The sequence below is a fragment of the Danio rerio genome, chromosome 12 (genome assembly GCF_052040795.2).
Source record: "Danio rerio strain M-AB ecotype USA chromosome 12, GRCz13ab, whole genome shotgun sequence".
Classification (NCBI taxonomy): Eukaryota; Metazoa; Chordata; class Actinopteri; order Cypriniformes; family Danionidae; genus Danio; species Danio rerio.
Window position 1 is genome coordinate 7,937,501 of NC_141032.1, and position 24,518 is coordinate 7,962,018.

The 24,518-nt window shown below is 35.7% G+C and overlaps 1 protein-coding gene and 1 long non-coding RNA gene across 6 annotated transcripts in view; one reads left to right on the plus strand and one right to left on the minus strand.

The window, feature by feature from the left end:
• LOC147841270 (uncharacterized) overlaps positions 1 to 23,775 on the minus strand; it is a 58,471-nt gene extending 34,696 nt beyond the window's left edge. Inside the window, exons 1-2 of the long non-coding RNA XR_015503840.1 lie at positions 22,802 to 23,775; positions 21,279 to 22,436 (exon numbers count right to left, since the gene is read on the minus strand). This is a non-coding gene — a long non-coding RNA (uncharacterized LOC147841270). The remainder of the gene's footprint in view (positions 1 to 21,278; positions 22,437 to 22,801) is intronic.
• zgc:110716 overlaps positions 1 to 24,518 on the plus strand; it is a 154,818-nt gene that overhangs the window by 56,182 nt on the left and 74,118 nt on the right. For 4 of the 5 annotated variants that reach the window (XR_015503456.1, XR_015503457.1, XM_087275070.1 and 1 more), the window contains 1 exon segment: positions 4,596 to 4,665. Coding sequence is in view for 3 of the 5 variants with exons in the window: in XM_087275070.1 (XP_087131196.1) it covers positions 4,596 to 4,665 (70 nt within the window). In the remaining 2 variants the exon portion in view is untranslated. 5 annotated transcript variants of the gene reach the window in all.

Genomic DNA, 24,518 nt, shown 5'->3' on the forward strand with positions numbered 1-24,518 from the left:
AACAAACAGATGGCTCTGTAACAAGTCCCATCTCACACTCAATATACTACAATTATTATGGTATAAATACAGCACTACAAATACAAAAGAGAGAAATCGATTTCTCCTTTAAGGGCTTATGCGGTCTTTGTCGGTCTTTATCTTGTGGATGGACAACATCAACCGTCTTTGCTTTACTAAGTATGACAGGCTGATGGATGCAGACGTGCTGAATCTCCACAATTATAAATATTTAAAATAGGCACTATACCAGGGGTGGCCAACCCTGTTCCTGGAGAGCCACCTTCCTGCATATATCAGTTGCAACCCATATCAAACACACCTGCCTGTAATTATCACGTGGTGTTCAGGTCCTAATTAATTGGTACAGGTGTGTTTGATATGGGTAGCAACTGAAATCTGCAGGAAGGTCACTCTCCAGGAACAGGGTTGGCCACCCCTGCACTATACTTATAAATAAACTAAATAGTTCCAATCTAAACTACAGTCTCGCCTGAAAAAGCATTAAAAGTAGATTGTTGCCCAACAGCTGCAATATTTTTCAAACTGTTGTGGGTTTATTCATCTGCTAAAACATAAGGGAGAGGAGGCTGTATGAGTGCTGTTATTACAGAAATATTGCATGGCTACCAAACAGCCAATCAGATTCGAGAAGCAGACAGAACTGTTTTGTATATATAAATTAGTTATTTATTTATTTTTAAAACAAAATTTCCAAATTAGACACAATAAAAAATTGAACATGCAACTTCTTCCAGTGGTCAGGGTTTCAAGCTAAAAAGAGATGCATTTTATATTTAATAACGCCTTTTTGGATGTTTAATCGTCACACTTTAGAATAAAAAAAAAAAAAACAATGTAAACAATCAACTTGGGAAGTGGTGAAAACTTTGTGTTTTTGTTATTAAAATGTTAAAATGGCCCTTTTTAATTATGTTTGCTATACTGTATGTTCACTCTGCCATTGTCGTGAAAACTGCTCTGAAACTGCTTTGAATTGTGTAGTAAATGGTGCAAATTGAACCCCAAGAATGCCAAAACAGCTTATGCCAACCGTTTAAACCAGCCTTTGCATCAGGAGTGCTTATGTAGTCTAATAATGCTCCCAACAGAGGCATTTCACTTGGTTTTGGAACAGATCCAGTGTTGACATCTGCTAGGAAGAGCACTGGGAAGTGCCTACTGCCCAGAAGTGAGATCAGCTTGTTTGCTCGTCCCCTAAAGAAGACACCTCAGATCTGTCTGTAAGGTCTTAAAGGCTCTGTAACCATCCAGACAGCAGCGTATGACTCTTGACCCATCAGGATGTAGATATGATGACCACACAATGACTTTCACTTTACCAGCCCATGCTTTTCTACTTTGCTTGTAACTCTCTCTCAATGGCTGCAAGGCTTTTCCATGCTCCATTTGTAATGGGTGTTTTCACATTATATCACATAACATTTTTACATTGGGGATTGCGGTTGTGTCCGGTTACATTTCCGCTTGATTCATGAACATTTTCAGCACAATGATTATATATGCCGCCTATTGACCTTATTCATCAATGCGGAAGTGCGCTCATTTTTGGGATTGTTTTAGAACCTCCGATTCAGCTGGCTATGAGAGAAATGACTAGGAATAATAAGACCTATTACAGAAGACCTATTGGAACCGGCATGGACCCAAGATTCTCATAGAAATCAGTCAAGTTTGGTGAAGAAAAAATCATGGTTTGGGATTACATTCCGTATGGGGGCATGCGAGAGATCTGCTGAGGGGATGACAACATCAACAGCCTGAGGAATCTAGACATTTGTGCTGCCCATTACATAACAAACCACAGGAGAGGGCAAATTCTTCAACAAGATAGCGCTCCTTCTCATACCTGAAAGCAAAGAAGGTCAATGTGCTCCTAGATTGGCCAGCCCAGTCACCAGCAATGAACATTATTGAGCATGTCAGGCAAGATGGAGGAGGCATTGAAGATAAATCCAAAGAACGCTTTGTTTGCCAATAGCGCTTGCTTCACCATTCCAGATGACTTTATCAATAAGTTATTTCAGTCATTGCAGAGATGTATGGATGCAGTCCTCCAAGCTCATGGGAGTCATAAACAATATTAATTCTTTTTCCACTGCACTATGACTTTATATTCTACACTGCACATTATTGCTGTTAAGTGACTTTCGTCTAAGCAAAGTCAGGCCTTGCTGTCCTAATTAAATAATTAAAAATCAAGGCATGATCATGTTTAATTTTGGACAAAATAAGTGCAATCTAGGGGCTTTTGCCTTTCATAAAAGCCACTTCTGATACCAAATGAGTAGCTAAAAGTCAAGATAATATTTGTTGTTCCTAAAACGTGGCTCGACGACAAGACTTTTGTCAGGTAGTTTATCCAGTTTTATTGGTCTTATACAGTCAGGTGATGTGATATCACAGGTTAGGTTTGACAAAGCTTGAACTTTGCAATGCAGCGAACTGCACAACTTGTCGCATGAGCTTGCGTTTCCAGTCTGTGGCATCCACGTGCATATAAATGGAAGTCTATGGGGTGAAAGTTGCAATGTGACCGCAGTTTAAAAGTAATGTCACAAGTATTTAGTATCAAATTCTGCGGAGGAGCTCCAGATGGTTACTTTTGTTTTGTGTTTACTTTACGTTTAAAGTTGTTGAACATTTATTCATTTTCATATTTATAATATAACCTATTAAGGCAGGGGTGTCCAAACTCGGTCCTGGAGGGCCGGTGTCCTGCATAGTTTAGCTCCAACTTCCTTCAACACACCTGCCTGGAGGTTTCTAGTGTACCCAAAAAGAGCTTGATTAGCTGGTTCAGGTTTGTTTAATTTGGGTTGGAACTAAAATATGTAGAACACCGGCCTTCCAGGACCGAGTTTGGACACCCCTGTATTAAGGTATTGCCTTTAACGCTGTTTAAATTAAGTCAAAGTTGAGTTTTGATATATTTACAGTAGAAAATATCTTATGGATATTTGCATAAAAGAAAAATCATTCGTTCTAATCTACTGTTTAAGATACATTTTTGCCTAGTTTTGTGGTCCAGGGTGGTTTGTGTGGTTTTTTTTATTGCCTTGTGTTATTTTTAAATCTATATAGTAAAAGTTATTAAGTTAAATTTAAAATGCCTACAAAATTTTATTATTGAAAACTATTCTTACAAATCATTTTCTGTTTCGGTTTTCAGCAAAGTGCATCCAGAATATTTGCTTTTGTCCCAGAACTTTTATTTTGGTGCATCTCTAGTAATTTTCCATAGTCATTAGCTTGTATCTAACTTTACATATGATTTCCTTTCAGAATTGTGATGCTTAAAGATGGAAATCTGTACAAAAGTCAATTAAATGCATATAAATATGGGTATAAATAACTGATGTGATTCAAATAATCAACCTTAAAGTTGAAAAAAATGGTACTAAAAAATTACTTAAATCAAGTTAGCATGATTTTTATGAAAAAAAAAAAAAAGTCCTGACCTAAACCAAATCATTCACGTGTTGGTATTTCAGCATAGTTGTTTCATTAAATTAAGTCTTTACTACTGAATTTGTCTAAATGAAATTCCCAACACATTTTGCTCACCATAGCAGTTATTTAAGCAAAAGTACAGTAGTAGGTATAATATTATGAGATACTGTTATTATTTAAAATAATAGTTTTCTAATTTCATAAATTTGAAATGTAATTTATTCCTTTAAATGCTGATTTTTCCAGTCCAGTCTATACCAATCATAAAATCATTAAGGAATTGGTTTTTAGATAAAAATGTTAAGTTAAAAATAAAATAAAAAAAGATTAATTACTGTAAATTTTGATCAATTTAACGAGTCCATGCTAAATTAAAACATGCATTTCCTTTTTATAATTACTTAGCCTTAGAATAATTTCTGAATGATCATGATGTGACCGGAAAATTCCACTTATGTATGAATAAACTACATCAGTTATGCGAGTTATTTTATTGCATAGTAATATTTAACAAAAGAAATGTTTTGTATTTTAAATCAACGGCAAACTTAATAATAAGAGACTCTGTTTGGTAACACTATAAACATTAAGTATGGACATGTTGTAAAAATGTTTAAATCTTGATGAAACCAAAAATGTATGAATCCATAAAATGAAAAATTAATAAACTAGTTGACATCCTTAGCTATAAAATGAGTATAACGAGCACATTAGCATGATCAACTGAATTAATTGTTTGTGCTCTCACTGTATAGCAGAATTTGTGCTAAAAACTACATTACCCATGATGCTGTACATAAAACCCACCAATCAGAGTCATAACGGGCAACGCATGTCATAATATAACTTTAGCCCCGCCTAATGTTGGCATAATGGCATAATGGCCTGCAAAATACTTTAATAATTATGTACTGTATATGCGTACAACTTGAAATATACTGTAGTTTTACTACATACAAAAAGCAACAACATTATTGACGGAATTAAATTTGAGTAAACTATCCCTTTAATTAAATTTGAGGTTTTTGGTGTGAAAAACATTTACCAAATGTTAAACTGGCTGAAAAAAAAAGTGTAGTATGTTTTAACGTGTGCATATATATTTTTTTTTTTCCTCACAGGTCATGGTGGAGACAGATACTCAGATTGCATGGCCTTCCAAACTAAAGATTGGTGCCAAATCAAAGAAAGGTAAGACCTGTTGTTCTTCATCTGAGATGGTAATCTGTGTGTGATGCTGTATCTGCTGTGAGATCTTTCTGTTGCTCACAAAGTTATGTTTATATGCACTTTTAGTTTCTGTAACTTGTCATATGAACCTTAAATTTTGCAATCCAATTACTAGAGTGCTGTATTGATAATGAAAACTAGGCTGGAGATCAATTGGTTTATTTACTTCAGTAAACAAGATCCAATGCAATCTTACGGCAATTCATAACTTTTTGATTTAGTGGCTAATTCGTATGAATTCGTATGATCTAATTCGTACAATTTAGTACGATTTGCTCTTCGCCCAATGACGGTTGGGGTTAGGGGTGGGGTTGGGTGCCACGCTTCCTTTTTAATTTTCTTTTTAATTCCTCCTTTTTATTTTAATTTTAAATTTTCGTGTGACTGAACTCAAATTCGTACAAATTCATATGAATTAGCCACTAAACTGACAAAACATAAAAAAAATTACATTTCCTCTTAAGATCAAGCTGGTAAGATCTTACTGGTGTGATTAATGCATTGTGATCAGCTGCTAAATTCAAATTTGCTTTTCCGCAATTGCAGAAAAATGTACACGGCTTGTGAATGCATGTGTACAAGGCAACGACATGCAGTTTAGGTCTAACCAGAAGTGCAATAGCAGCAAGTGCAGGATATGCAAACATTGCATGTTCTCCCTGCGTTTGCGTGGGTTTTCTCCAGGTGCTCCGGTTTCCCCCACAGTCCAAAGACATGCTGCAGGTGAATTGGGTAAGCTAAATTGTCCGTAGTGTATGAATGTATGAGGGTGACAGGCCGGCCGGAATGTGTGAAAAAAAAAAAAAAGTCGTTATCATATGGACTCGTCTAAAATGGCTTGTTCCAAAAGAGCCGACCCCGCAACCGTACGGGACTAAGGCCAAAGAAGAAGATATATATATATATATATATATATATATATATATATATATATATATATATATATATATATAGCTATAGCTATAAACAGGAGTTACAAATAGATATGTAGATAGCTTAGTGTTTACAAACAAATAATGTTTGTTTTAGGTTTCAGACATTTAAATACACAAACGTACGAGCAAAAAATAACATTTATGGATGTAAAGTGCACACTGACGTCTACGGAAATGTCAATAATAGTTTTTGACTTAATAAATATTGTGCTTTATTCGCATCTTAAAATTGTCCATAAATTTACAAAATAATGTAAATAATAATAATTAATAATAAATATTCCTTACATTTATATAGTGCTTTTCTGTGCACTCAAAGCGCTTTACACAATTTGGGGGGGTGGGGGGTCTCCTCATCCACCACCAGTGTGCAGCATCCAAATGGATGACGCTACGGCAGCCATTTTGCACCAGACCGCCCACCCAACACCAGCTGATTGGTGGAGAGGAGACATGAAGAGACATGAGTGATGAAGACAGTTATGGTATGGGTATGGTTAGGAGGCCATGATGGACCGAGGCCAGTGGGCAAATTTGACCGGGATGCCGGGGTGAAACCCCTACTCTTTTTCAGAGGACATCCTGGCATTTTTAACAACCACAGAGAGTCAGGTCTTCGGTTTAACGTCTCATCTGAAAGACGGCGCTATACTGGGGCATTAGGACCGCAGGACACACAGACTGCAGTTTGGGTGCCCCCTGCTGGCCTCACTAACACCACTTCCGGCAGCAACCTAGCTTTTCCATGTGGTCCCCCATCCAGGTACTGACCGGGCGCAGCCCTGCTTAGCTTCAGTGGGCGAAACTTAACTGAGCGTTCATTTCCCCTTTACATGTTTCTGTCATGTTATGTCGGGTTTTGTTTGACACTAGAATCTTGTCGCATGTTGTTAGGACACAGCGTAAGTGATTATTTAAGCTAATCAAATAGCAAAATATGTATTTCAGTGGAGAAAAGAAAAAAAACTGAAACAATGCGTTTCTGATTTGCTTCAGAAATGTTTCAGTTGGCTACATAAACATCTCAGTTTACTATTTTATTGTCATTAGCTTAGCATTAGCTTACTTTACATTTAAACTTAACATTATAAATGTCTTTAAAAAAAGCTTTTGTAACAGACATTTCACAAATGTTAATGTAATAACATATACAGTACTAAGTGGTTAGGAAACACTGTATCATGGCGTGTTGTATGTGTGAAAAGTTTTTGAAAGCTTGGGTTTATATGGCTAAATTGGTCACGGATTGTTCAAAATTTGCTCCACTGCTTTCAATACAATATGTTTTATTCATATTGAGCTCATTTAGATTGATTGAGGTGTTTACACAAAATCTTTTCAGTCCAATTTAGCCATCAGTCTGACTATAAATGGATTGTTTGGTTGCATTTAACATACCTACTGTTTAACAGCTCTCATTTCACTGGAATCTGTCTTATCAAAGGGTTACATAAAAGATATTAGTTGCGAAACAGAATCATAACTAACAGTATCTTTGCATCAGGGTCAGATGGATCCTTCTGGAAGTTTCTCAACATTTGCTTATCCTGATTTTGGGCGTCTGTTGTCTAAAGTTATCTTAAGAAGAGGACAACGTGCGCTTCGGTTAATCAGTCCTGGTTTGTTTGGAATATTACCATATTTACTGTATATCTGTGGTTATTCACAGTATTATATCACTATTATTGCGAAGAGCCCAGTCAGTTCTTCCTTTATACTGTTGTACCTATAAAAGCTTGGCACGTAACTCAACCCAAACCGCTGTTATGGAAAAATGAATGATTTTAGTACAGCAAAGTGAATGAGCATGTGGTTGAATGAAATATGATCATTTGGATTTTTTGAGAATAGCATTGGTTCACATAAGCGATCATACTTAGAGTTTTGTCTATTTTGACTTGGAAAAGTAAGCAACCACCAAGAAGAAACAGCAGTTTTCATCAAAAAAATGAAGAAAAGAAAAAATGTTTGTTTATAGTATACTGTTAAAAAAAAAAAGAAGAAGAAAATGGATTCCACACAATTGGTTTGTAGAATCAACATGAAGGAATTTAACTTTAAGTTAACTTATTAGTTTTACAAATTTAAGTGGATTGAACATAAAATTATTAAGTTGTCTCCCCTAAAACAATAATTGTGTTGTTGCAGCTCATTTTAAATATGTAATTTATATATCAGCATATATCATTTGTTGAATGTTCACTGTAAAAATGCAGGGATCTACACAATTCCTTTATGTTGTCCCAACACAAATAGTTTAAGTTAACTTAATTGTTTTTACAAATTTAAGTTAATTAAACATAATACAATTAAGTTAGACCCCCCCAATTAACTCTTTGAGTGTGTTTTGTCATCTGAAAAAGGTGCTAAAAGAGGGTATTTGAACAGCTAGTGTTTCTGCCCACGATATATATAGTGGATAAATCATATATCAATCAGGCAGTGAAGATCGTTGATTTTTAAAGAAAACAGACCTTAAACGCAGCATTTTTGTAATGGCATAGTTCAACAGTTACACTGTAAAAAATGCAGGGTTCCACTTAATTCATTCATGTTGACCCAACACAAACTGATTAAGTTAACTTAACACTTTTATTAAAAAAAATTATGTGGATTGAACATAAAAAAATGTTAAGTTGTCCGAATTAAAACTCAAGAATTGCATTGTTTCAGCTCATTTTAATCAAGTAGTTTGAACAAGCAAAAACATATTTTTTGAGTGTGGGTTACTGAAAAATGAAAAGTCCTTCTGCCTATTTCTGCATATACCCAATATGCAATGTGGAAAATGCGGACAGAACTTTGAAATCCAATACCAAAATTGGGAATTTAATTTATAATCCAGAACGTTTGAATTTCATATGAATTTATTTTTAGTTATTTTATATTGTGATAGTGACTATGCACAATTATTCATACTGCATTTCAAAATATTGTGAACAATTTTTTTTATTTTTAATTTTTATAATTTGTTTCTTTAAAGAATATTCACATTGTTTTTGCAATAGTGTACATAACAGCACCAAATGCTTGTAGATTTATTTTAACTGTTGAACCAAAAAGCAATTGCATTACCATGGGATTATCATTGCAGGAAAATGTACATGGCTTGTACGTTACAAACAGCTTATACATAAATAAATAATGTTTATTTTAGGTTTCAGACATTTAAATACACATAAGTAGAAGCAAAAAAAAAAGTTACATTTATGTTCAGTTCAGTTTAATCCAGAGATTACAGCAACATATGCTTTATCTGCTTGCTAGATGACTAGTCTGCGCCTCGTGTTTGATACTTCTTAAACCGCACTGTCATTCATACATTTGTTGCACAATCATACAAGTGCCTCATTTCTCTATAAACTTTTAATAGCTTATGGCAAGAGTCGTGTTCCTGTAATAATGCTGCGATCAAGAGCGAGGAATCCAAACAATGACAACAACATCTCAGCCATTCCAAATAAACATCAAGTTTGTGTGTGCCAACAATGTGTTTTCAGTGTCACAACCCAAGTTCATTCACATTCCTGCGCATGGTTTGTGTTGGCGAGCATTATCGAAAAAAAAAATGTTACATAATCATTTGCGGTTATCTGGTGATTGCATGCAGCAAACTTCCAAGCTAATTAATGATGGAAAACACATGTACGCTTCTGACATGTGCATCGCATCAGGCCCGGCTGAACCTGCGTGGCCTTTAGAGACCCGCTGTTTCCTGCGAAAATCTGTCTGCAGCTTATTACAACAGTCAAGAAGTGTTGATCCTGTGCAACAGCTCTGGAACACGACACATCCATGAGCACAGCATGAGACATTCAGCAAACAGTCTTGAGTGCATCTCCACTGCATGATGAAAGTGATCCGCTGGGTGGATGTGCTTGTTTGGAGTTTAAGAGATCGAATAAACTGTGTTCTTGCCCTGAAGTAGTTCATTTTATTTAGATGACTTGAGGCGGCACGGTGGCTCAGTGGTTAGCACTGTCGCCTCACAGCAAGAAGGTTACTGATTCGAGTCCCAACTGGGCCAGTTGGCATTTCCGTGTGGAGTTTGCATGTTCTCCACGTGTTTGTGTGGGTTTCCCCCGGGTGCTCCGGTTTCCCCCACAGTCCAAAGAAATGCACTGTAGGTGAATTGAATGAACTAAATTGGCCGTTGTGTATGAGTGTGTGTGTGTGATTGAGAGCGTGTAGCATTTAGGCAAAGTGTCAGAAGAGCATAACAAAAGCCTTAATTGATCCGTCCACTAATTTTTGGCAACTGGTTTTTAGCTGCATTGGCTTTTACTTTACATAATTCATCAAACAACCGTTGTTGCATGTCAAGATTCCGTGATTCCTGTCCTGGCACTACACTCCTTGCCAACATGGTCACACAACAATCCACGGGGAAACAATATGGGAGAGTTTCTGTGGAACATCAGCCAGATAATATACACTGATGTCATGAGAAGAATTATGGCAATATGGTCTGTGATGTGGTAGAGGAACCTCTTACCGGCAATACGCTGTATTACAAAAACATTCAACACTTAAGCCTCATTCACACTACGAGCGACTCGCAGCAACAAAGCAATAATCGAGCATTTATTTCAACGGAGAGTGAGCAACTTCCCGCGACCTCCGTCCATGTGAGCAACATCGACCGTTGGCGACTAGGTAGATGTGGCTCTTATCGGAGATAATTCATCGTAGAACTGTCGTTGCATGTCACGACTGCATGATTCCTGTCCTGGCACTACAATGCCTACCATCATGGTATAAACTGATGTTGTGAGAAGAATTATGGCAATGTTGTGTGATGTGGAAGCAGAAACTTGTACAGACAATACGCTGTCTTATAATAACATTGAACACTTAAGCCTCATCCACACTACGAGCGACTCACAGCAACAAAGCGACCATTCATTTCAGTAACCGACTTCTGGCGACCTCGCTTCTACGTGAGCGACAGCAACCGTTGACGGCCAGGTAAACGTGGCTCTTATCTGAGATAATTCATTGTAGAACTGTTGTTGCATGTCAAGACTGCATGATTCCTGTCCTGGCACTACAATGCCTTCCATCATGGTCACACAACAATCCACAGGGAAAAGGTTATGGGAGAGCATCTGTGGAACCTCAGCCGGATAATATACACTGACGTTGTGAGAAGAATTATGGCAATGTTGTCTGTGATGTGGTGGTGTGACTTCGTACAGGTAATATGCTGTATTTCAATAGCGTTCAACATTAAAGCCTCATTCACACTACCAGCGGCTCACATCGACAAAGTGACTATTCATTTCAACGAAGAGTGAGCGACTTCTGGAAACCTTTGTCTACGTGAGCCACAACGACGACTGGCGACTACGTAGGCGTGGCTCTTTTGTGACATAATTCAACGTAGAACTGTCATTGCATGTGAAGATTGCGTGATTCCTGTACCGGCACTACACTGCCTTCCATCAGGGTCACAAAACAATACACACGGAAATGTTATGGGAGAGCGTCTATCGAACCTTAGCCGGATAACACTGACGTCATGAGAAGATTTATGGCAATATTGTCTGTGATGTGGTGGTGGAACCTCGTACAGGCAAAACACTGTCTTACCATAACGTTCAACACTTAAGCCTACAAGTGACTCACAGCGACAAAGCGACCATTCATTTCAAGTTCGGAGCGTCAGTGGCTTCTGGCGACCTCCGTCCATGCAAGCAACAGCGACCGTTGGCAACCAGGTAGGCGTATCTAACCTCAAATTGGAGAATACTTTAACTTTATGCAAATGAAGAGCGCCTTTCTTAAGCGACAGCCAATAGAAGCACCAGTAGAGCTCATGTGATCCTCTCTCAGCTAGCTCAGTGGCCGGTTGTATTCACCGTGCTGTAGATCTACACAGACCTGTGTTTGTAGTAAGTCGCCACCCCGGGTGACCGGCAGCTACAAACTCGATGAAAACTCGAATGAACCAAGCTCCACCGCCAACATCAGTGGCAGGGAAAATGACGAGGGTAACCGAGTTATATTCTTTGCAGCATGGCAATTCGACTTATAGAATGCATAGGTAATGTATAAAGTAGCAATTATTTCATAGTTTGACGATAACATATACATAGGTATTTTTGAGAGTTCTGATAATGCTTTTTTCCCCTATCATTGTAACATTGTTCTGCCAAATGTAGAAGCTTGCTATTAATGCAATATCTGAATCTGTATGCTAGGCATGTCTCCTGGTGGCTGAAAGTGCTTAGTAATATCAGGGCCTCAACTGCACGATAATGACAGATGCTTTACAGACACATTTACAGGCTCCGAAGAGTCTCTGGATCCGTGGATCATCTGGGATGAGACCAACACCCACAGTTATGTGCGATTATCTCTGGCCTCTATCGGCCAAAGAGCCATCACAACTAATGCAGTCATCATCGCCTTCAAAATGGGAATGCTAAGAACTAGGAACGGCCCAGGACTTTTTCGTTGCGTGTTCAAAGTGGAAATGCAGCTTGCGGTGTATTTATGTGGCTCCTGAGGACCCATTCCAGTTCTAAGCTGACGTACAGAGTTTTCATCTCGCTCTCTGAGGTCCATCGCGGTCTGTTTCGCTCATTTACTATTGTAAAGCTCAGGCTGATGCTCTGCAGACCTTTACTGCACTTTCACCAAAAACACTGGCCTCGATTTACTCTGAAAGACTTCTGGCAGAGTTTTCTTTTCTGATTCCTGATACAGTTGAAGTCGGAATAATTAGCCCTCCTAAATATTTATTTTCAAAAAGTGTAACGAAAAGAAGATTTTATCAGCACATATATAAACATAATAGTTTTACTAAATAAATAAATGGAAAAAATAAGTTCATATATACTACATTTACAAAATAAAAGAAAGAGCGAGAACAATAAGATAAACTGGAACAGAAAATTAAAGATCTAGAAGATATCAACATACAGTTGAAATCAGAATTATTAAACCCCCTTTGAAATTGATTTTATTTTTTAAATATTTCCCAAATGATGTTTAACAGAGCAAGGACATTTTCACAGTATGTCTGATAATATTTGTTCTTCTAAAGAAAGTCTTGTTTTATTTCAGCTAGAATAAAAGCTTTTTTAACTCCACTTTAAATGTCAACTAATGCCACTTTCAGCTTTTTTTTTTATTTACAGAACAAATCATCATTATACAATAACTTGCCTAATTACCCTAACCTGCCCAATTAACATAATTAACCTAGTTAAGCCTTTAAATGTAATTTTAAGCTGTATAAAGTGTTTTGAAAAATATCTAATCAAATATTATTTACGCTCATCATGGCAAAGATAAAATAAATGAGTTTGATATATATATATACACACTTCATATAATTTTTTTTATAAAGTATTAAAAGTATGAAATAAAGTTCAGTACTTTATAAAGCGCAGCAAAACACAATATCGCAATGTCATAGCACCTGCTCTTTATAGTGTGCCATAACATGTATTTTGTGCTTTCAAGACATGGCCTATCACCACAAAAAAAAAATCAATAATTTCAGAGGGGACTTTAAAAAACACCTCAATGCCATCTCACTGCAATTCAGCTATTTCATTTAGTGGCTAATTTGTTTGAGTTCTTATGATCTTATTCTACAATTTACAACCCCAAATCAGAAAAGGTTGGCGTAGTATAGAGAACGCTAATAAAAAAAGTAGTGATTTTTAAATTTACTTTGACTTTCATTGCAGACAATATAGCAAACATAATTTAATCTGTTGCTTAATGATTTCTTTTTTTTTATTTTTAAAAATAAACTCGTATTCCAATTTCGGTTCTTGCAACACATTTTAAAAAAGGTTGGGACAGGAGCAGTTTAGGGCTAGTAATCAGGTAAACTGGTTAAATAATGATGTGATTTGAAACAGGTGATGTCAACAGGTTATTGTAATTTTGTTTTGGTACAAAAGCAGCATCCCAGAATTGCCTAGTCCTTTGGGAGCAAAGATGGGCCGAAGATCATCAGTTTGCCAACAAATACATGAACAATTATTGAAATGTTCCTGAGAGAAAGATAGGGAGACATTTGAATATTTCACCCTAACATACTTAAAAGATTTAAGGAATCCATAGGAATTTCAGTGCGTAAAGGACAAGGGCACAAGCCTAAGCTAAACAGCTGTGATCTCTCAGACGGCACTGCATCAAGAATCATCATTTATCCATGAGCAATATCACCACATGGGCTCAGGATTACTTTGGCAAACCTGTCAAGTACCACAAAACATAGTTACATGCATAAATGCCAGTTAAAACTGTGCTGTGCCAAAAGGAAGCCCCATGGTAAGTGTCCATAAGCGCTGCCGAGAAATGGACACCCTGTGCTCCAGACCGAAGAAGAAAAGGATTATCCAGACTGAACTGAACTCGTACAAATTAGCCACTAAGCTGACAAAACATAAAATAGTTACATTTCCATGTGAGATCAGGCTGAACACCCTAACAGCAAACTTGTCAAGTACCACTAAACAGTTACATGCATAAATGCCAGTTAAAACTGTGCTTTGCCAAAACGAAGCCCTATGTTAACAGTGTCCAGAAGTAGTGAAGCGCTGTCTCTGAGCTCGGAAGCATCTGGGATGGACCATCACACAGTGGAAATGTGTACTGTGGTCAGATGAATCAGGTATTTCAAGTATATTTTGGAAGAAATGGACGCTGTGCGCTCAAGACCAAAGAGAAAAGGATTATCCAGACTGAACTGAACGTGTACAAATTAGCCACTAAACGGACGATACATAAAATAGTTACATTCAATGTGAGATCAAGCTGAACACCCTAAAAAACACAAACCCAGTCTTTTATTGCTGGCTCGTTTCTGCCAGGACTGTGCCATCTTCTCACATTCAAAGAGCCAGAACCTGGCTGACATTTCTGACATTTGTAGCCCGTGTTGGCCAGTCCAGCACAGAATAAATCTCCGGCTGCTGTATGGAGAGATTTATAGGAGGACAGGAGAACAGAACTCCCACTGGCCTGCTCCTAAAGGGGGGCAGCAGCTGTAAAAACAGTCCAGAGCGCGCACTGTTATCACCCCGTCCACCGCTCGCTCGCTCCATCTCCATGGAGAGAGCCGACCGGGAGGGGATTTAAGGTTGCCTTGCTTTAAAATGAACATCTCAGGCTCTTTTTGTCGGTCGATTTTGGATACAATGGACTCGCACTCTTGATCCCAGGGAAATAAATTTCTTCCCAGAATGACTTTCTTACGGTGTGAGGAGCAAATGAGATGTTGCCATAACAACATATGTGAGGGACAGTGGAATTTTATGGGTCCAGCAGGATTTTATAAGTCAATACAAAACAAAATCTATAAAAAAAAAAAAAAGTTCCATAAATGTATTCACTAACTTACAATTACAGCTATAAATGATAAATGGCACAGAGAGAAATTAGAGCTCATGAATTAACATGGACTTTGTGGGAAAATAATGACATTTACATGTGCTTAAAATATATGTATGCATGAGTTTGTTGTACCTAGAGATGATTTTTATTTTATTGTTATATTATTTTAAGTCAAAACAAAACCAAACAGTCCCATAAATAGATTCACTAATTTAGAGTTATTTAATAAATACATGCCATAAAAGTGCTTTAAATAAATCAGAGCTCATGCATTAACTGGGATTTTGTAAAAAAAAAAAAATAATAATAATAATAATAATAAATAATAATAATTTAATTTCTAAATTTATCCATATTTAAATGTGTTTGTTCCAAATTATTTCATACAAATTAACTTTTAAATTAAATTACATTTAAATGTAAATACATAGGCGAGGCAGTGGCGCAGTAGGTAGTTAGAGCTCATGCATTAACACGGAATTTGTGTGGAAAATAATAACATTTACATGTGTTTAAAAACATATGTATGCATGAGTTTGTGTGCTTTACTCAGAGATGATCTTTATTTTATTATTATATTATTGTAAGTCAAAACAAAACCAAAAAGTTATATAGATTTATTCACTAATTAAGAGTTATATAATAAATAAATGCTATAAAAGTGCTTTAAATAAATCTGAGCTCATGCATTAACTGGGATTTTGTAAAATAATGTAATTAATTAAATATATTAATTAAATATAATTAGTCAACTAAATACATTTCTAAATGCATCCATGCTTAAATGTGTTTGTTTGTTTGACCCAAATTATTTAATTTGCTTTTATTTAGATAATCTAATTTAAAAATAAATGAATTGTCAGTCATACAATTTAACTTTTAAATTAAAATTACATTTAAATGTAGATACATTTCAATTAACTTTCTCTGCTTAAATGTTGTCAATAAAAAAATCTATAAAATAAATGAATGAATTAATGAATGATCTTTTACCAAAATTTAATTCATTAATAATGGAAAATTATTTAATTAAGGAGCAAAAGGGATGTAAAATCCTCGAAATTAAATTAATTCTTATAATGTAATTATTTTATTGGCTGTTATTTGTGTATTTATTAAAATATGTCCAAAATCATGATAATGCAGTGAAAATATATTTCCCATCAATTATTTTTAAACTTATGCAGTCCGTGCGCACATGTGTGTCTGTGTTGGAGTTCTAAATGAGTCAGTCTTCATCACAAGGCCTCACGTGTGCTCTCTGTGACTTTAATAGGATCACAGCAGTAATAAACATCCAGAGCCACTTGGGAGGCTCTTTGCTGTTTGGAGGGCCACAGGAAGGCTCGCGCCTCACCGTTAAGCTCTCAATATCATCATCAAGCCTTCTTTGGTTGCAGGCCTCACACAGAAGATGTTATCATGGCTGACTGCTCATGGTGGTGCAGCAATCTAAAGTATGTTGTAGAAAAACAATGTGTTTCCTTCATGCAAAACGGCCTGTCTGACCTCAGAGCGCTATTAAAATATTACTGTCATCTGAAGTGGAAATAAAGACACTGCAGGTTAAAGATACTAATAGTCATATATATACAGTTGAAGCCAGAATTATTAAACCCTCTCAATTATTAGACTCCAGTTTATTTTTCCCCCCAATTTCTGTTTAACGGAGGGAAGATTCTTTTCCAAAACACAATAGTTTTATTAACTCATTTCTAATAACTAATTTATTTTATCTTTGCCATGATGACATTAAATAATATTTTACTAGATATTCTTCAAGACACTTCTATACAGCTTAAAGTGACATTTAAAGGCTTAACTAGGTTATTTAGGTTCAAACTGGGTTAATTAGGCAATTAGTTATTGTATATCGATGGTTTGTTCTGTAGACTATCGAAAAAATATAGCTTAAAGGGGCTAATAATTTTGTCCTTAAAATGTTTTTAAAAAAAATTAAAACCTTCTTTTATTCTTGCTGATATAAAACAAATAAGACTTTCTTCAGAAGAAAAAAATATCATCAGGCATACTGTGAAAATTTCCTTGCTCTGTTTAAATTAATTTGGGAAATATTTAAAAAAGAAAAAAAAATTCAAGGGGGGCTAATAATTCTGACTTCAACTGTATATAAGTCCCAGTTCATTGTTTACATAAATAAATTGCAAACTTGTTTGTTTTACAATTTTTTTATGTTTAATTATGTAAATGAGGCATTATTTCATTAAATATTTATAGTCATATCAATCAGAAATCTCAACATTGAAGTCAGGTTCAAAATGAAAAAAATAATGTTGTTCATAGATAATTTTATGTACGAAAATGCATAATATTTACATAATATAAAACTTTACATATATCTGTTGCTGGGTGTATGTGAGTGGAGTAATACACAGAGGTGAAGGGTGAAGAGGCCTTTGTGTGATATGCGAAATATCGCATGGCTATCAGCCAATCAGATTCAAGGACCAGCCTGAACTGTTGTGTATATATATGTGTGTGTGTGTGTGTGTGTGTGTGTGTGTGTGTGTGTATGTATGTATGTATATATATATATATATATATATATATATATATATATATATATATATATATATATATATATATATTATATTATAATATATTATATTATATTATATATATATATATATATATATTATTTATAAAAAAATATATATACAGTTGAAGTCAAAATTATTGACTGCTAGGAGTGTGATATTGCAGTTCGATGGCGTAATCGTGTATATAACAAAGAAAATCAAACACAAGACAGTCTCAAAAATCCTTTTGTATAAGGAACTACTTTCTTCCGTCTTTCATTCACATCTGCAGCTGACAGTCAGAACAGCAGAAACCATTGCCAGTTCACAAACGTCACATTAAATAGCTAGTATTTGAATGATTCTATAGCGTAATGCCTAAAGTGATGACAAAACAGGTGATTTTGCTGATATTTTAAGATTATAAGGCTGAACGGCATGAAATGCCATTAGTCTACAGACATGTCCCAGTATGTCTCTGTTGCAATCAGGAGATCACAATACTTAACCCCAAAAAGGCCAAAGCAAAGCAAACACTAGCAGATTACTATGGTATAAATACAGCACTGCAACATACAAGAGAGAGAGATTGACTTAAAATGTCACTAACCCTTTCTATAATGATTTGTTCAGCTGTAGTTTGAAATTTATTTTGAGTTTTGCGGTTACTGTCACCATGTTGTGGTCAAAGGTTAACGGTCAATTCCTTTGCTCTGCTAATGACCACCAACGTGCTAAATCTCAGAATTTATAAACATTTTAAAAAGGCTCTATCCTTATTAATAAACGACATTTTTTGCAATCTAAACAACAACATTCTCGACTCGAAAGTACATTATGTTGTTCAACAGCTGCAATATGTCAAATTGGAGTGAGTTTATTTCTCTGCTTGTTACATGGGCAGTAATACACAAGGGTAAAGTGGCTGTACGAGTACTGATATTGCAGAATATCACATGGTTATCAGACAACCAGAACCAGACAAAATGTTGTTTGTTTGTTTGTTTGTTTGTTTGTTTGTTTGTTTGTTTGTTTGTTATGTTTTATTTATTTGTTTTTATTTATTTTTATTTATTTATTTATTTATTTATATTTGTTTATTCTATTTTGTATATTGTTTATACATAACTTTCCTGATTATACACCATTTTCTTCCAAAAAAAAATTATATATAATTTTACATTGATATAAAATATTTATTGTAATTGAAATATAGACACAAACTAAAAAAAGGTGCTGTAAAAGTAACACATAAAATTGCTGTTGTTTTCTTTACATAAAAAAAAAAAAACGTTGTAAGGGCAAAATGGCAAAAATACAAAAATATACAGGTGCTTGTGTTTATTCTTGCAGTGTCTCACATTAATCGTTATCCTACATTTTAAATGTCTTTAATTAGGTGAGCAGTGCTGTGGATTCATCAGAGTGTGTGAGTGCATTTTGTTATTGTTAGTTCCCGAACATCTGCTCCGTCACACACAGCAGTCGCATATTTTCGCGCCGTTTGTTGTGCAAGATGTCGTGACACCAGATGTGCTAAATCATGTGACTTTTAAAGCGCACATTTTAACACTGCAGAACTTAGAAGATTTACAGCACCTATATTTGCTGGAGGCTTTTAAATCCTGAACATAAGAACGTTATTTTTCTGCACTTGAAACCTCTTGGAAAAGTTGATGGACTTCTTTGTGGGGATATTTTCCCACTTAGACCACCTTAAAGTTGTTGGGAAAGTAAAAGTATTGAGGATGCCCTCTAGTGGTACACCAATCCCAAAAGTGATCAATGATTAAGCATTTAAGTTACACATTTACCAAAACATGATTATGGAACAAAGGCATGATAAGCATAGGATAATATTGTGAGAAACTGAATATCTAAAAGATCTAAAATAGGTTCCAAACTCCAAATAACGTTCTTGGTGATGTATATTACTAAGCCAAAATTAAGTATGTATGTATATATATATATATATATATGTGTGTGTGTGTGTGTGTGTGTGTGTGTGTGTATATATGCAGTAGTAAATTTACTAAATGAATTAATGAAACTTCATATTCCAATGTTTTTTGGCCTAAATGAAAAATGTATCATTTATTTTAGACAATATATCTTTAGCTATTCCACAGTAGTAATGTTAAAAAATAAACAAACTGGTTTAATTCATTAGAAATGCATTTAAAACTATTATTAGTTTTGTCTATATATACAGTATATAGTATATATTTATATCACATGACCTATTTATGGAATATGTTCGGAAAGCAACATGTTCAGTTTAGTTGTGATTTGATTATTCAACACTACATATATTATTCATTTATTCATTCTTTTCGGCTTAAGGCCGGCTAACACTGCGATTTTTTTATCATCCTGAATGATTGTAGCATGTCACATTGTAAGATCTCAGCTGTCATAGGCTGCATTTACACAGAAGATATTTATGGTCAATTTTGTGACTGTATGTGACCTGCTTACATCATCTTTTAAAAGTGACTCATATTTGATTGTCTGCATTTACACAGCACACGGCAAAGAGTGAAAAAAAAAAAGAGTGGGCGCCGACTAAAAGCTGATAATAAAAGAGCGTCCTTTTCTCCTTTCCTGTATTTAATGTGTACACAGGTTTTTATTTTTTGACAAGTTGTTGTTTCACTGTAAAGTTTTTGACTTAAAAAAAGTTCTCATTTGGCCATGTTCTTTTAGTCTAGGACCTGCGGCCCTGTGTGAGCAGGGCTTTAGTCGCTTTATTAATCAGGCATTGCCACAGCGGAATGAATCGGCAAATTATCCAGCACATTTTTAATGCAATGGATGCCCTTCCAGCCACAGCTCAACACTGGGAAACATCCACACACTCTTGCACACACTCACATACACTAAAGCCTTGTGGGGGAAACCGGAGCACCACAGGGAGAAAAACTGACCCAGCTCATGGGGCTCAATCCATTGACCTTCTTTGATGTGAGGTGGTTGTGCTACCCACTGCACCATCGTGCTGCCCCACAGTTCAGATATTAAGAAGTTAATATTCTATTTTAGACTCAATATTGTCTGCTTTTGCTCAGTTTTGTAAACAAACATTAAAAAGCCACAGTAGAACTGTTGTGTTTCTCCATTCGGCGTGCAGTGATGTTTCTCTTCTGAATGAATCTGTGTTTTAAACGAATCATATGAACGGATGATTCAATGGGTTATTCATAAAGAGAACAATTTGCTTCATGCTGGTGGTTTAAATAATTAAGTGAATTATTAATTTTAAAAATCATTTGACATTTACCACCACCTACTGGCAGATTTGGTTTTGTTTTTAGATAATTATTTCATTAAATAAAATTGTTTCATATGTCCATATTAACTAAGAATTGCTAATATATACAGTAATATAAACAATAATATACACACTACCTGATGAAAGTCTTGCTGTTAATCCCAGTTGTAAGTGCAAGAAATAATAACTTCATTTCTACAGTAGTTGATCATTTGGAAAAGTGGCAGAAGGTCGTTTTTTTTTATGAATCATGTCGAACTGCATCCCAATCATCACAAATACTGCAGAAGACCTATTTGAGCCTGCATGGACCCCAGATTCTCATAGAAATCAGTCAAGTTTGGTAAAGGAAAAATCATGATTTGGGGTTAAATTCAGTATGGGGGTGTGCGAGAGATCTGCAGAGTGGACGGCAACATCAACAGCCTGAGATGTCAAGACATTTGTGCTGCTTATTACATTACTTACCACAGGAGAGGGCAAATTCTTCAGCAGGATAGCGCTCAAGGTCAAGGTGCTCCAGGACTGGCCAGCCCAGTTACCAGAGATGAACATTATTGAGCATGTCTGGGTAAGATGAAAGAGGAGGCATTGAAAATGAATCCAGGGAATCTTGATGATGAATCTTGAGTCATACACAATATTAATTCAATCCCTGCATCCTGACTATTCTATACTGTACATTATTTCTGTTAAGTGACAAGACTTGTGTCTAAGCAACATGAGACTTTACTGTTCTAATTAAATAATTAAAATCAAGACATAATCATATTTTATTTTGGTAAAATAAGCGTAATCTAGAGGCTTTTGCCTTCCATATAAGCCACTTCTGGTAATAAATGATCAAGTAGATGTTAAAGTTGTTATTTGTTGTTCCTAAAACTAATATATACTGAATATGTGTGTGTGTAGCCTTTGCAAACTCGCTTAATAATCAATGAAAAATCATATTAAATTATTATTTATTTACAGTATATAGCTCAGACAGTAATGTGTGGTGCTCCATCAATGCCAGACTCATGTCATGGGTTTAATTTCCAGGGAATGCAGGAAATGATGAAGCCTTGAATGCAATGTAAGTTGCTTTTGGATGGTAGAATCTGTCAAATGTGTAATTTATATATTTATGGAGAAAAATGTTAGCTTATTCATAACAAATGTTTGGCACTAGGAAACAAAATATCAGCCTTGCATTTTTTGTTACTCTCGTTGCTATAGTATATAATATTGATTTACTTATTATTGAAGTTTTATGGATGCAAAATAACAGTATGATTCATAACAAATGTTTGTCTTAAAAACAACTTTACATTACATAACACAGTCAATATTATGTTTACATCATACAGTGTATGAATACAATAATAAAGGTTTGCAGTACCAATTAAAACACTAAAACTAGATTATAAAATTTAATTTCAAAGACACACATTTTACAAGTATGCATTTACAACACCCCATTATCCAAAAGAGAAACAGATTTGCCATGTTTACTAGAAAGCTAATAAATAATAAGTGTGTGCTATTTGTTAATGAGGGATTTCTGCATGCATTAAAGTTTTTAGACTTGTGGAGACAAAGTAAAAGATAAATCAAGACCAAGGGAAACAAAACGTCCAAAATGTACTTATTCATTCATTTTCTTGTCGGCTTAGTCCTTTTATTAATCCGGGGTCGCCCCAGCGGAATGAACCACCAACTTATCCAGCAAGTTTTTACGCAGCGGATGCCCTTCCAGCCGCAACCCATCTCTGGGAAACATCCACACACACATTCACACACACTCATACACTACGGACAATTTAGCCTACCCAATTCACCTGTACCGCATGTCTTTGGACCGTGGGTGAAACCGGAGCACCCGGAGGAAACCCACGTGAAGGCAGGGAGAACATGCAAACTCCACACAGAAACGCCAACTGAGCCGAGGTTCGAACCAGCGACCTTCTTGCTGTAAGGCGACAGCACTACCTACTGCGCCACTGCCTCGCCTTATTATTACTAGTCTTATTATATTTGCATATAATGTTTACTGTAATAAATGTGATTATTATGTAATATTTTTATATTTTAAGTAGATGTTTAGGTGGCATGGTGGCTCAGTGGTTAGCACTGTCGGCTCATAGCAAGAAGGTCGCTTGTTCGAGTCCCTGCTGGGTCAGTTGCCATTTCTGTGTAGAGTTTGTATGTTCTTCCTGTGTTCACGTGGGTTTCCTCCGGGTGCTCCGGTTTCCACACAGTGCAAAGACATGGGCTATAGGTGAATTGAAGAAACTAAAATGGCTGTGGTGTATGAGTGTGTGTGTGAATGTAAGAGTGTGGGTGTTTCCCAGTACTAGATGGCAGCTGGAAGGGCTTGTTTTGTGTTCAACAGATGAAAGAAATCCATAAAGGTTTAGAAACTACACTCAAACAATGTTTACTGTTTGTTCAAACTACTTATTTTAAAAATAGATGAGCTGAAAAAAACACACTTGATTTTTTGTTTGGGACAACTTAATTTGTTTATGTTTAATCCACTTAAACTTAAAAAACTTAAGTTAACTTAATTCCTTTACGTTGTCCCAAACAGATTGATTTACAGTTACAGTGCACTTGAGTGTGAGTAAATGATAAAAATTTAATATTTGTGTGAACTATCCCTCTGAGTTAATTAACAATCATCACAGATATAATACTTTTCCAAAGAAATTAATTCTGCAATTCTTCTCTGTGTGTGTAATTGGATGTTCAGTCATTCAACGAAACTCTCACTGCTGCTGTTTTCCCTCACACTTGTGTTCAACAGAAGTTTGCGGGTCCCTCAATATATAACACAATCCACTCTGGGCATTTCCAAGCAGCCCATAAAATGCTGCGGCCTCCAAAACAGCAGGCTCCATTTAGCCCACGCCACCCCCTGTGTGGAGAAACAACTCTCTGAAAAACCATTTGCCTCTTAGACTCGACTTCCCCACCTACACGCACACTTAAAAAATAGTAAAGATCCCAAACCAATTGCAAAACAAATGCTTTCAACAGTGGAGTTGCATTTATGGATAGGAAGTTTCCATTTAAAAGAACTAAAACAAATCACAGTCACACTTAAAGTTCCAAGTAGTTAATAGTGATTAATCCATGGTCTGTTAGAATTCTTGATTCTGATTGGCTGGATGGTGTGCAATAAAAGTTAATACGCAGGTAGGTCCAGTCAGTTTTGATCACAGTTTAAAATAAACGTGCTTAACTCAAAGATCAGCTGTAACCACAGGAACTCAGTAACAATTACCGGAGCCTTCATTCATTTGTGATCTGTGTTTTACTATGTAGCCATTAGGGATTAACTAACTCACAAGTATAGAGGTAGCTGACTCATGTTACTATGAGCTATTAGATATTCCCATGTCGCTTACCTGCACATAAACAATCTCTCTATCTCTTGTGTACATTTAAAATACTTGAATGCATGACAAGCCATTGATTATCCCTTAATGTATTTGCTGACAAGAACATGAGCTGGATGTTATTATTTTAGCAGTTGTTATTCAAAAATATTATACCCTGGAATGTTGTGATTGACCAATCAGAATTATATATTGCTGACACCCATGTAATAACATTATAAATATACTAAGTTTTCAAGAAATAGCGATGGATGGATGAATAGATGGATGGATGGACGGACGGAATATATTTATGCATATACACATATACATTACACATATACTT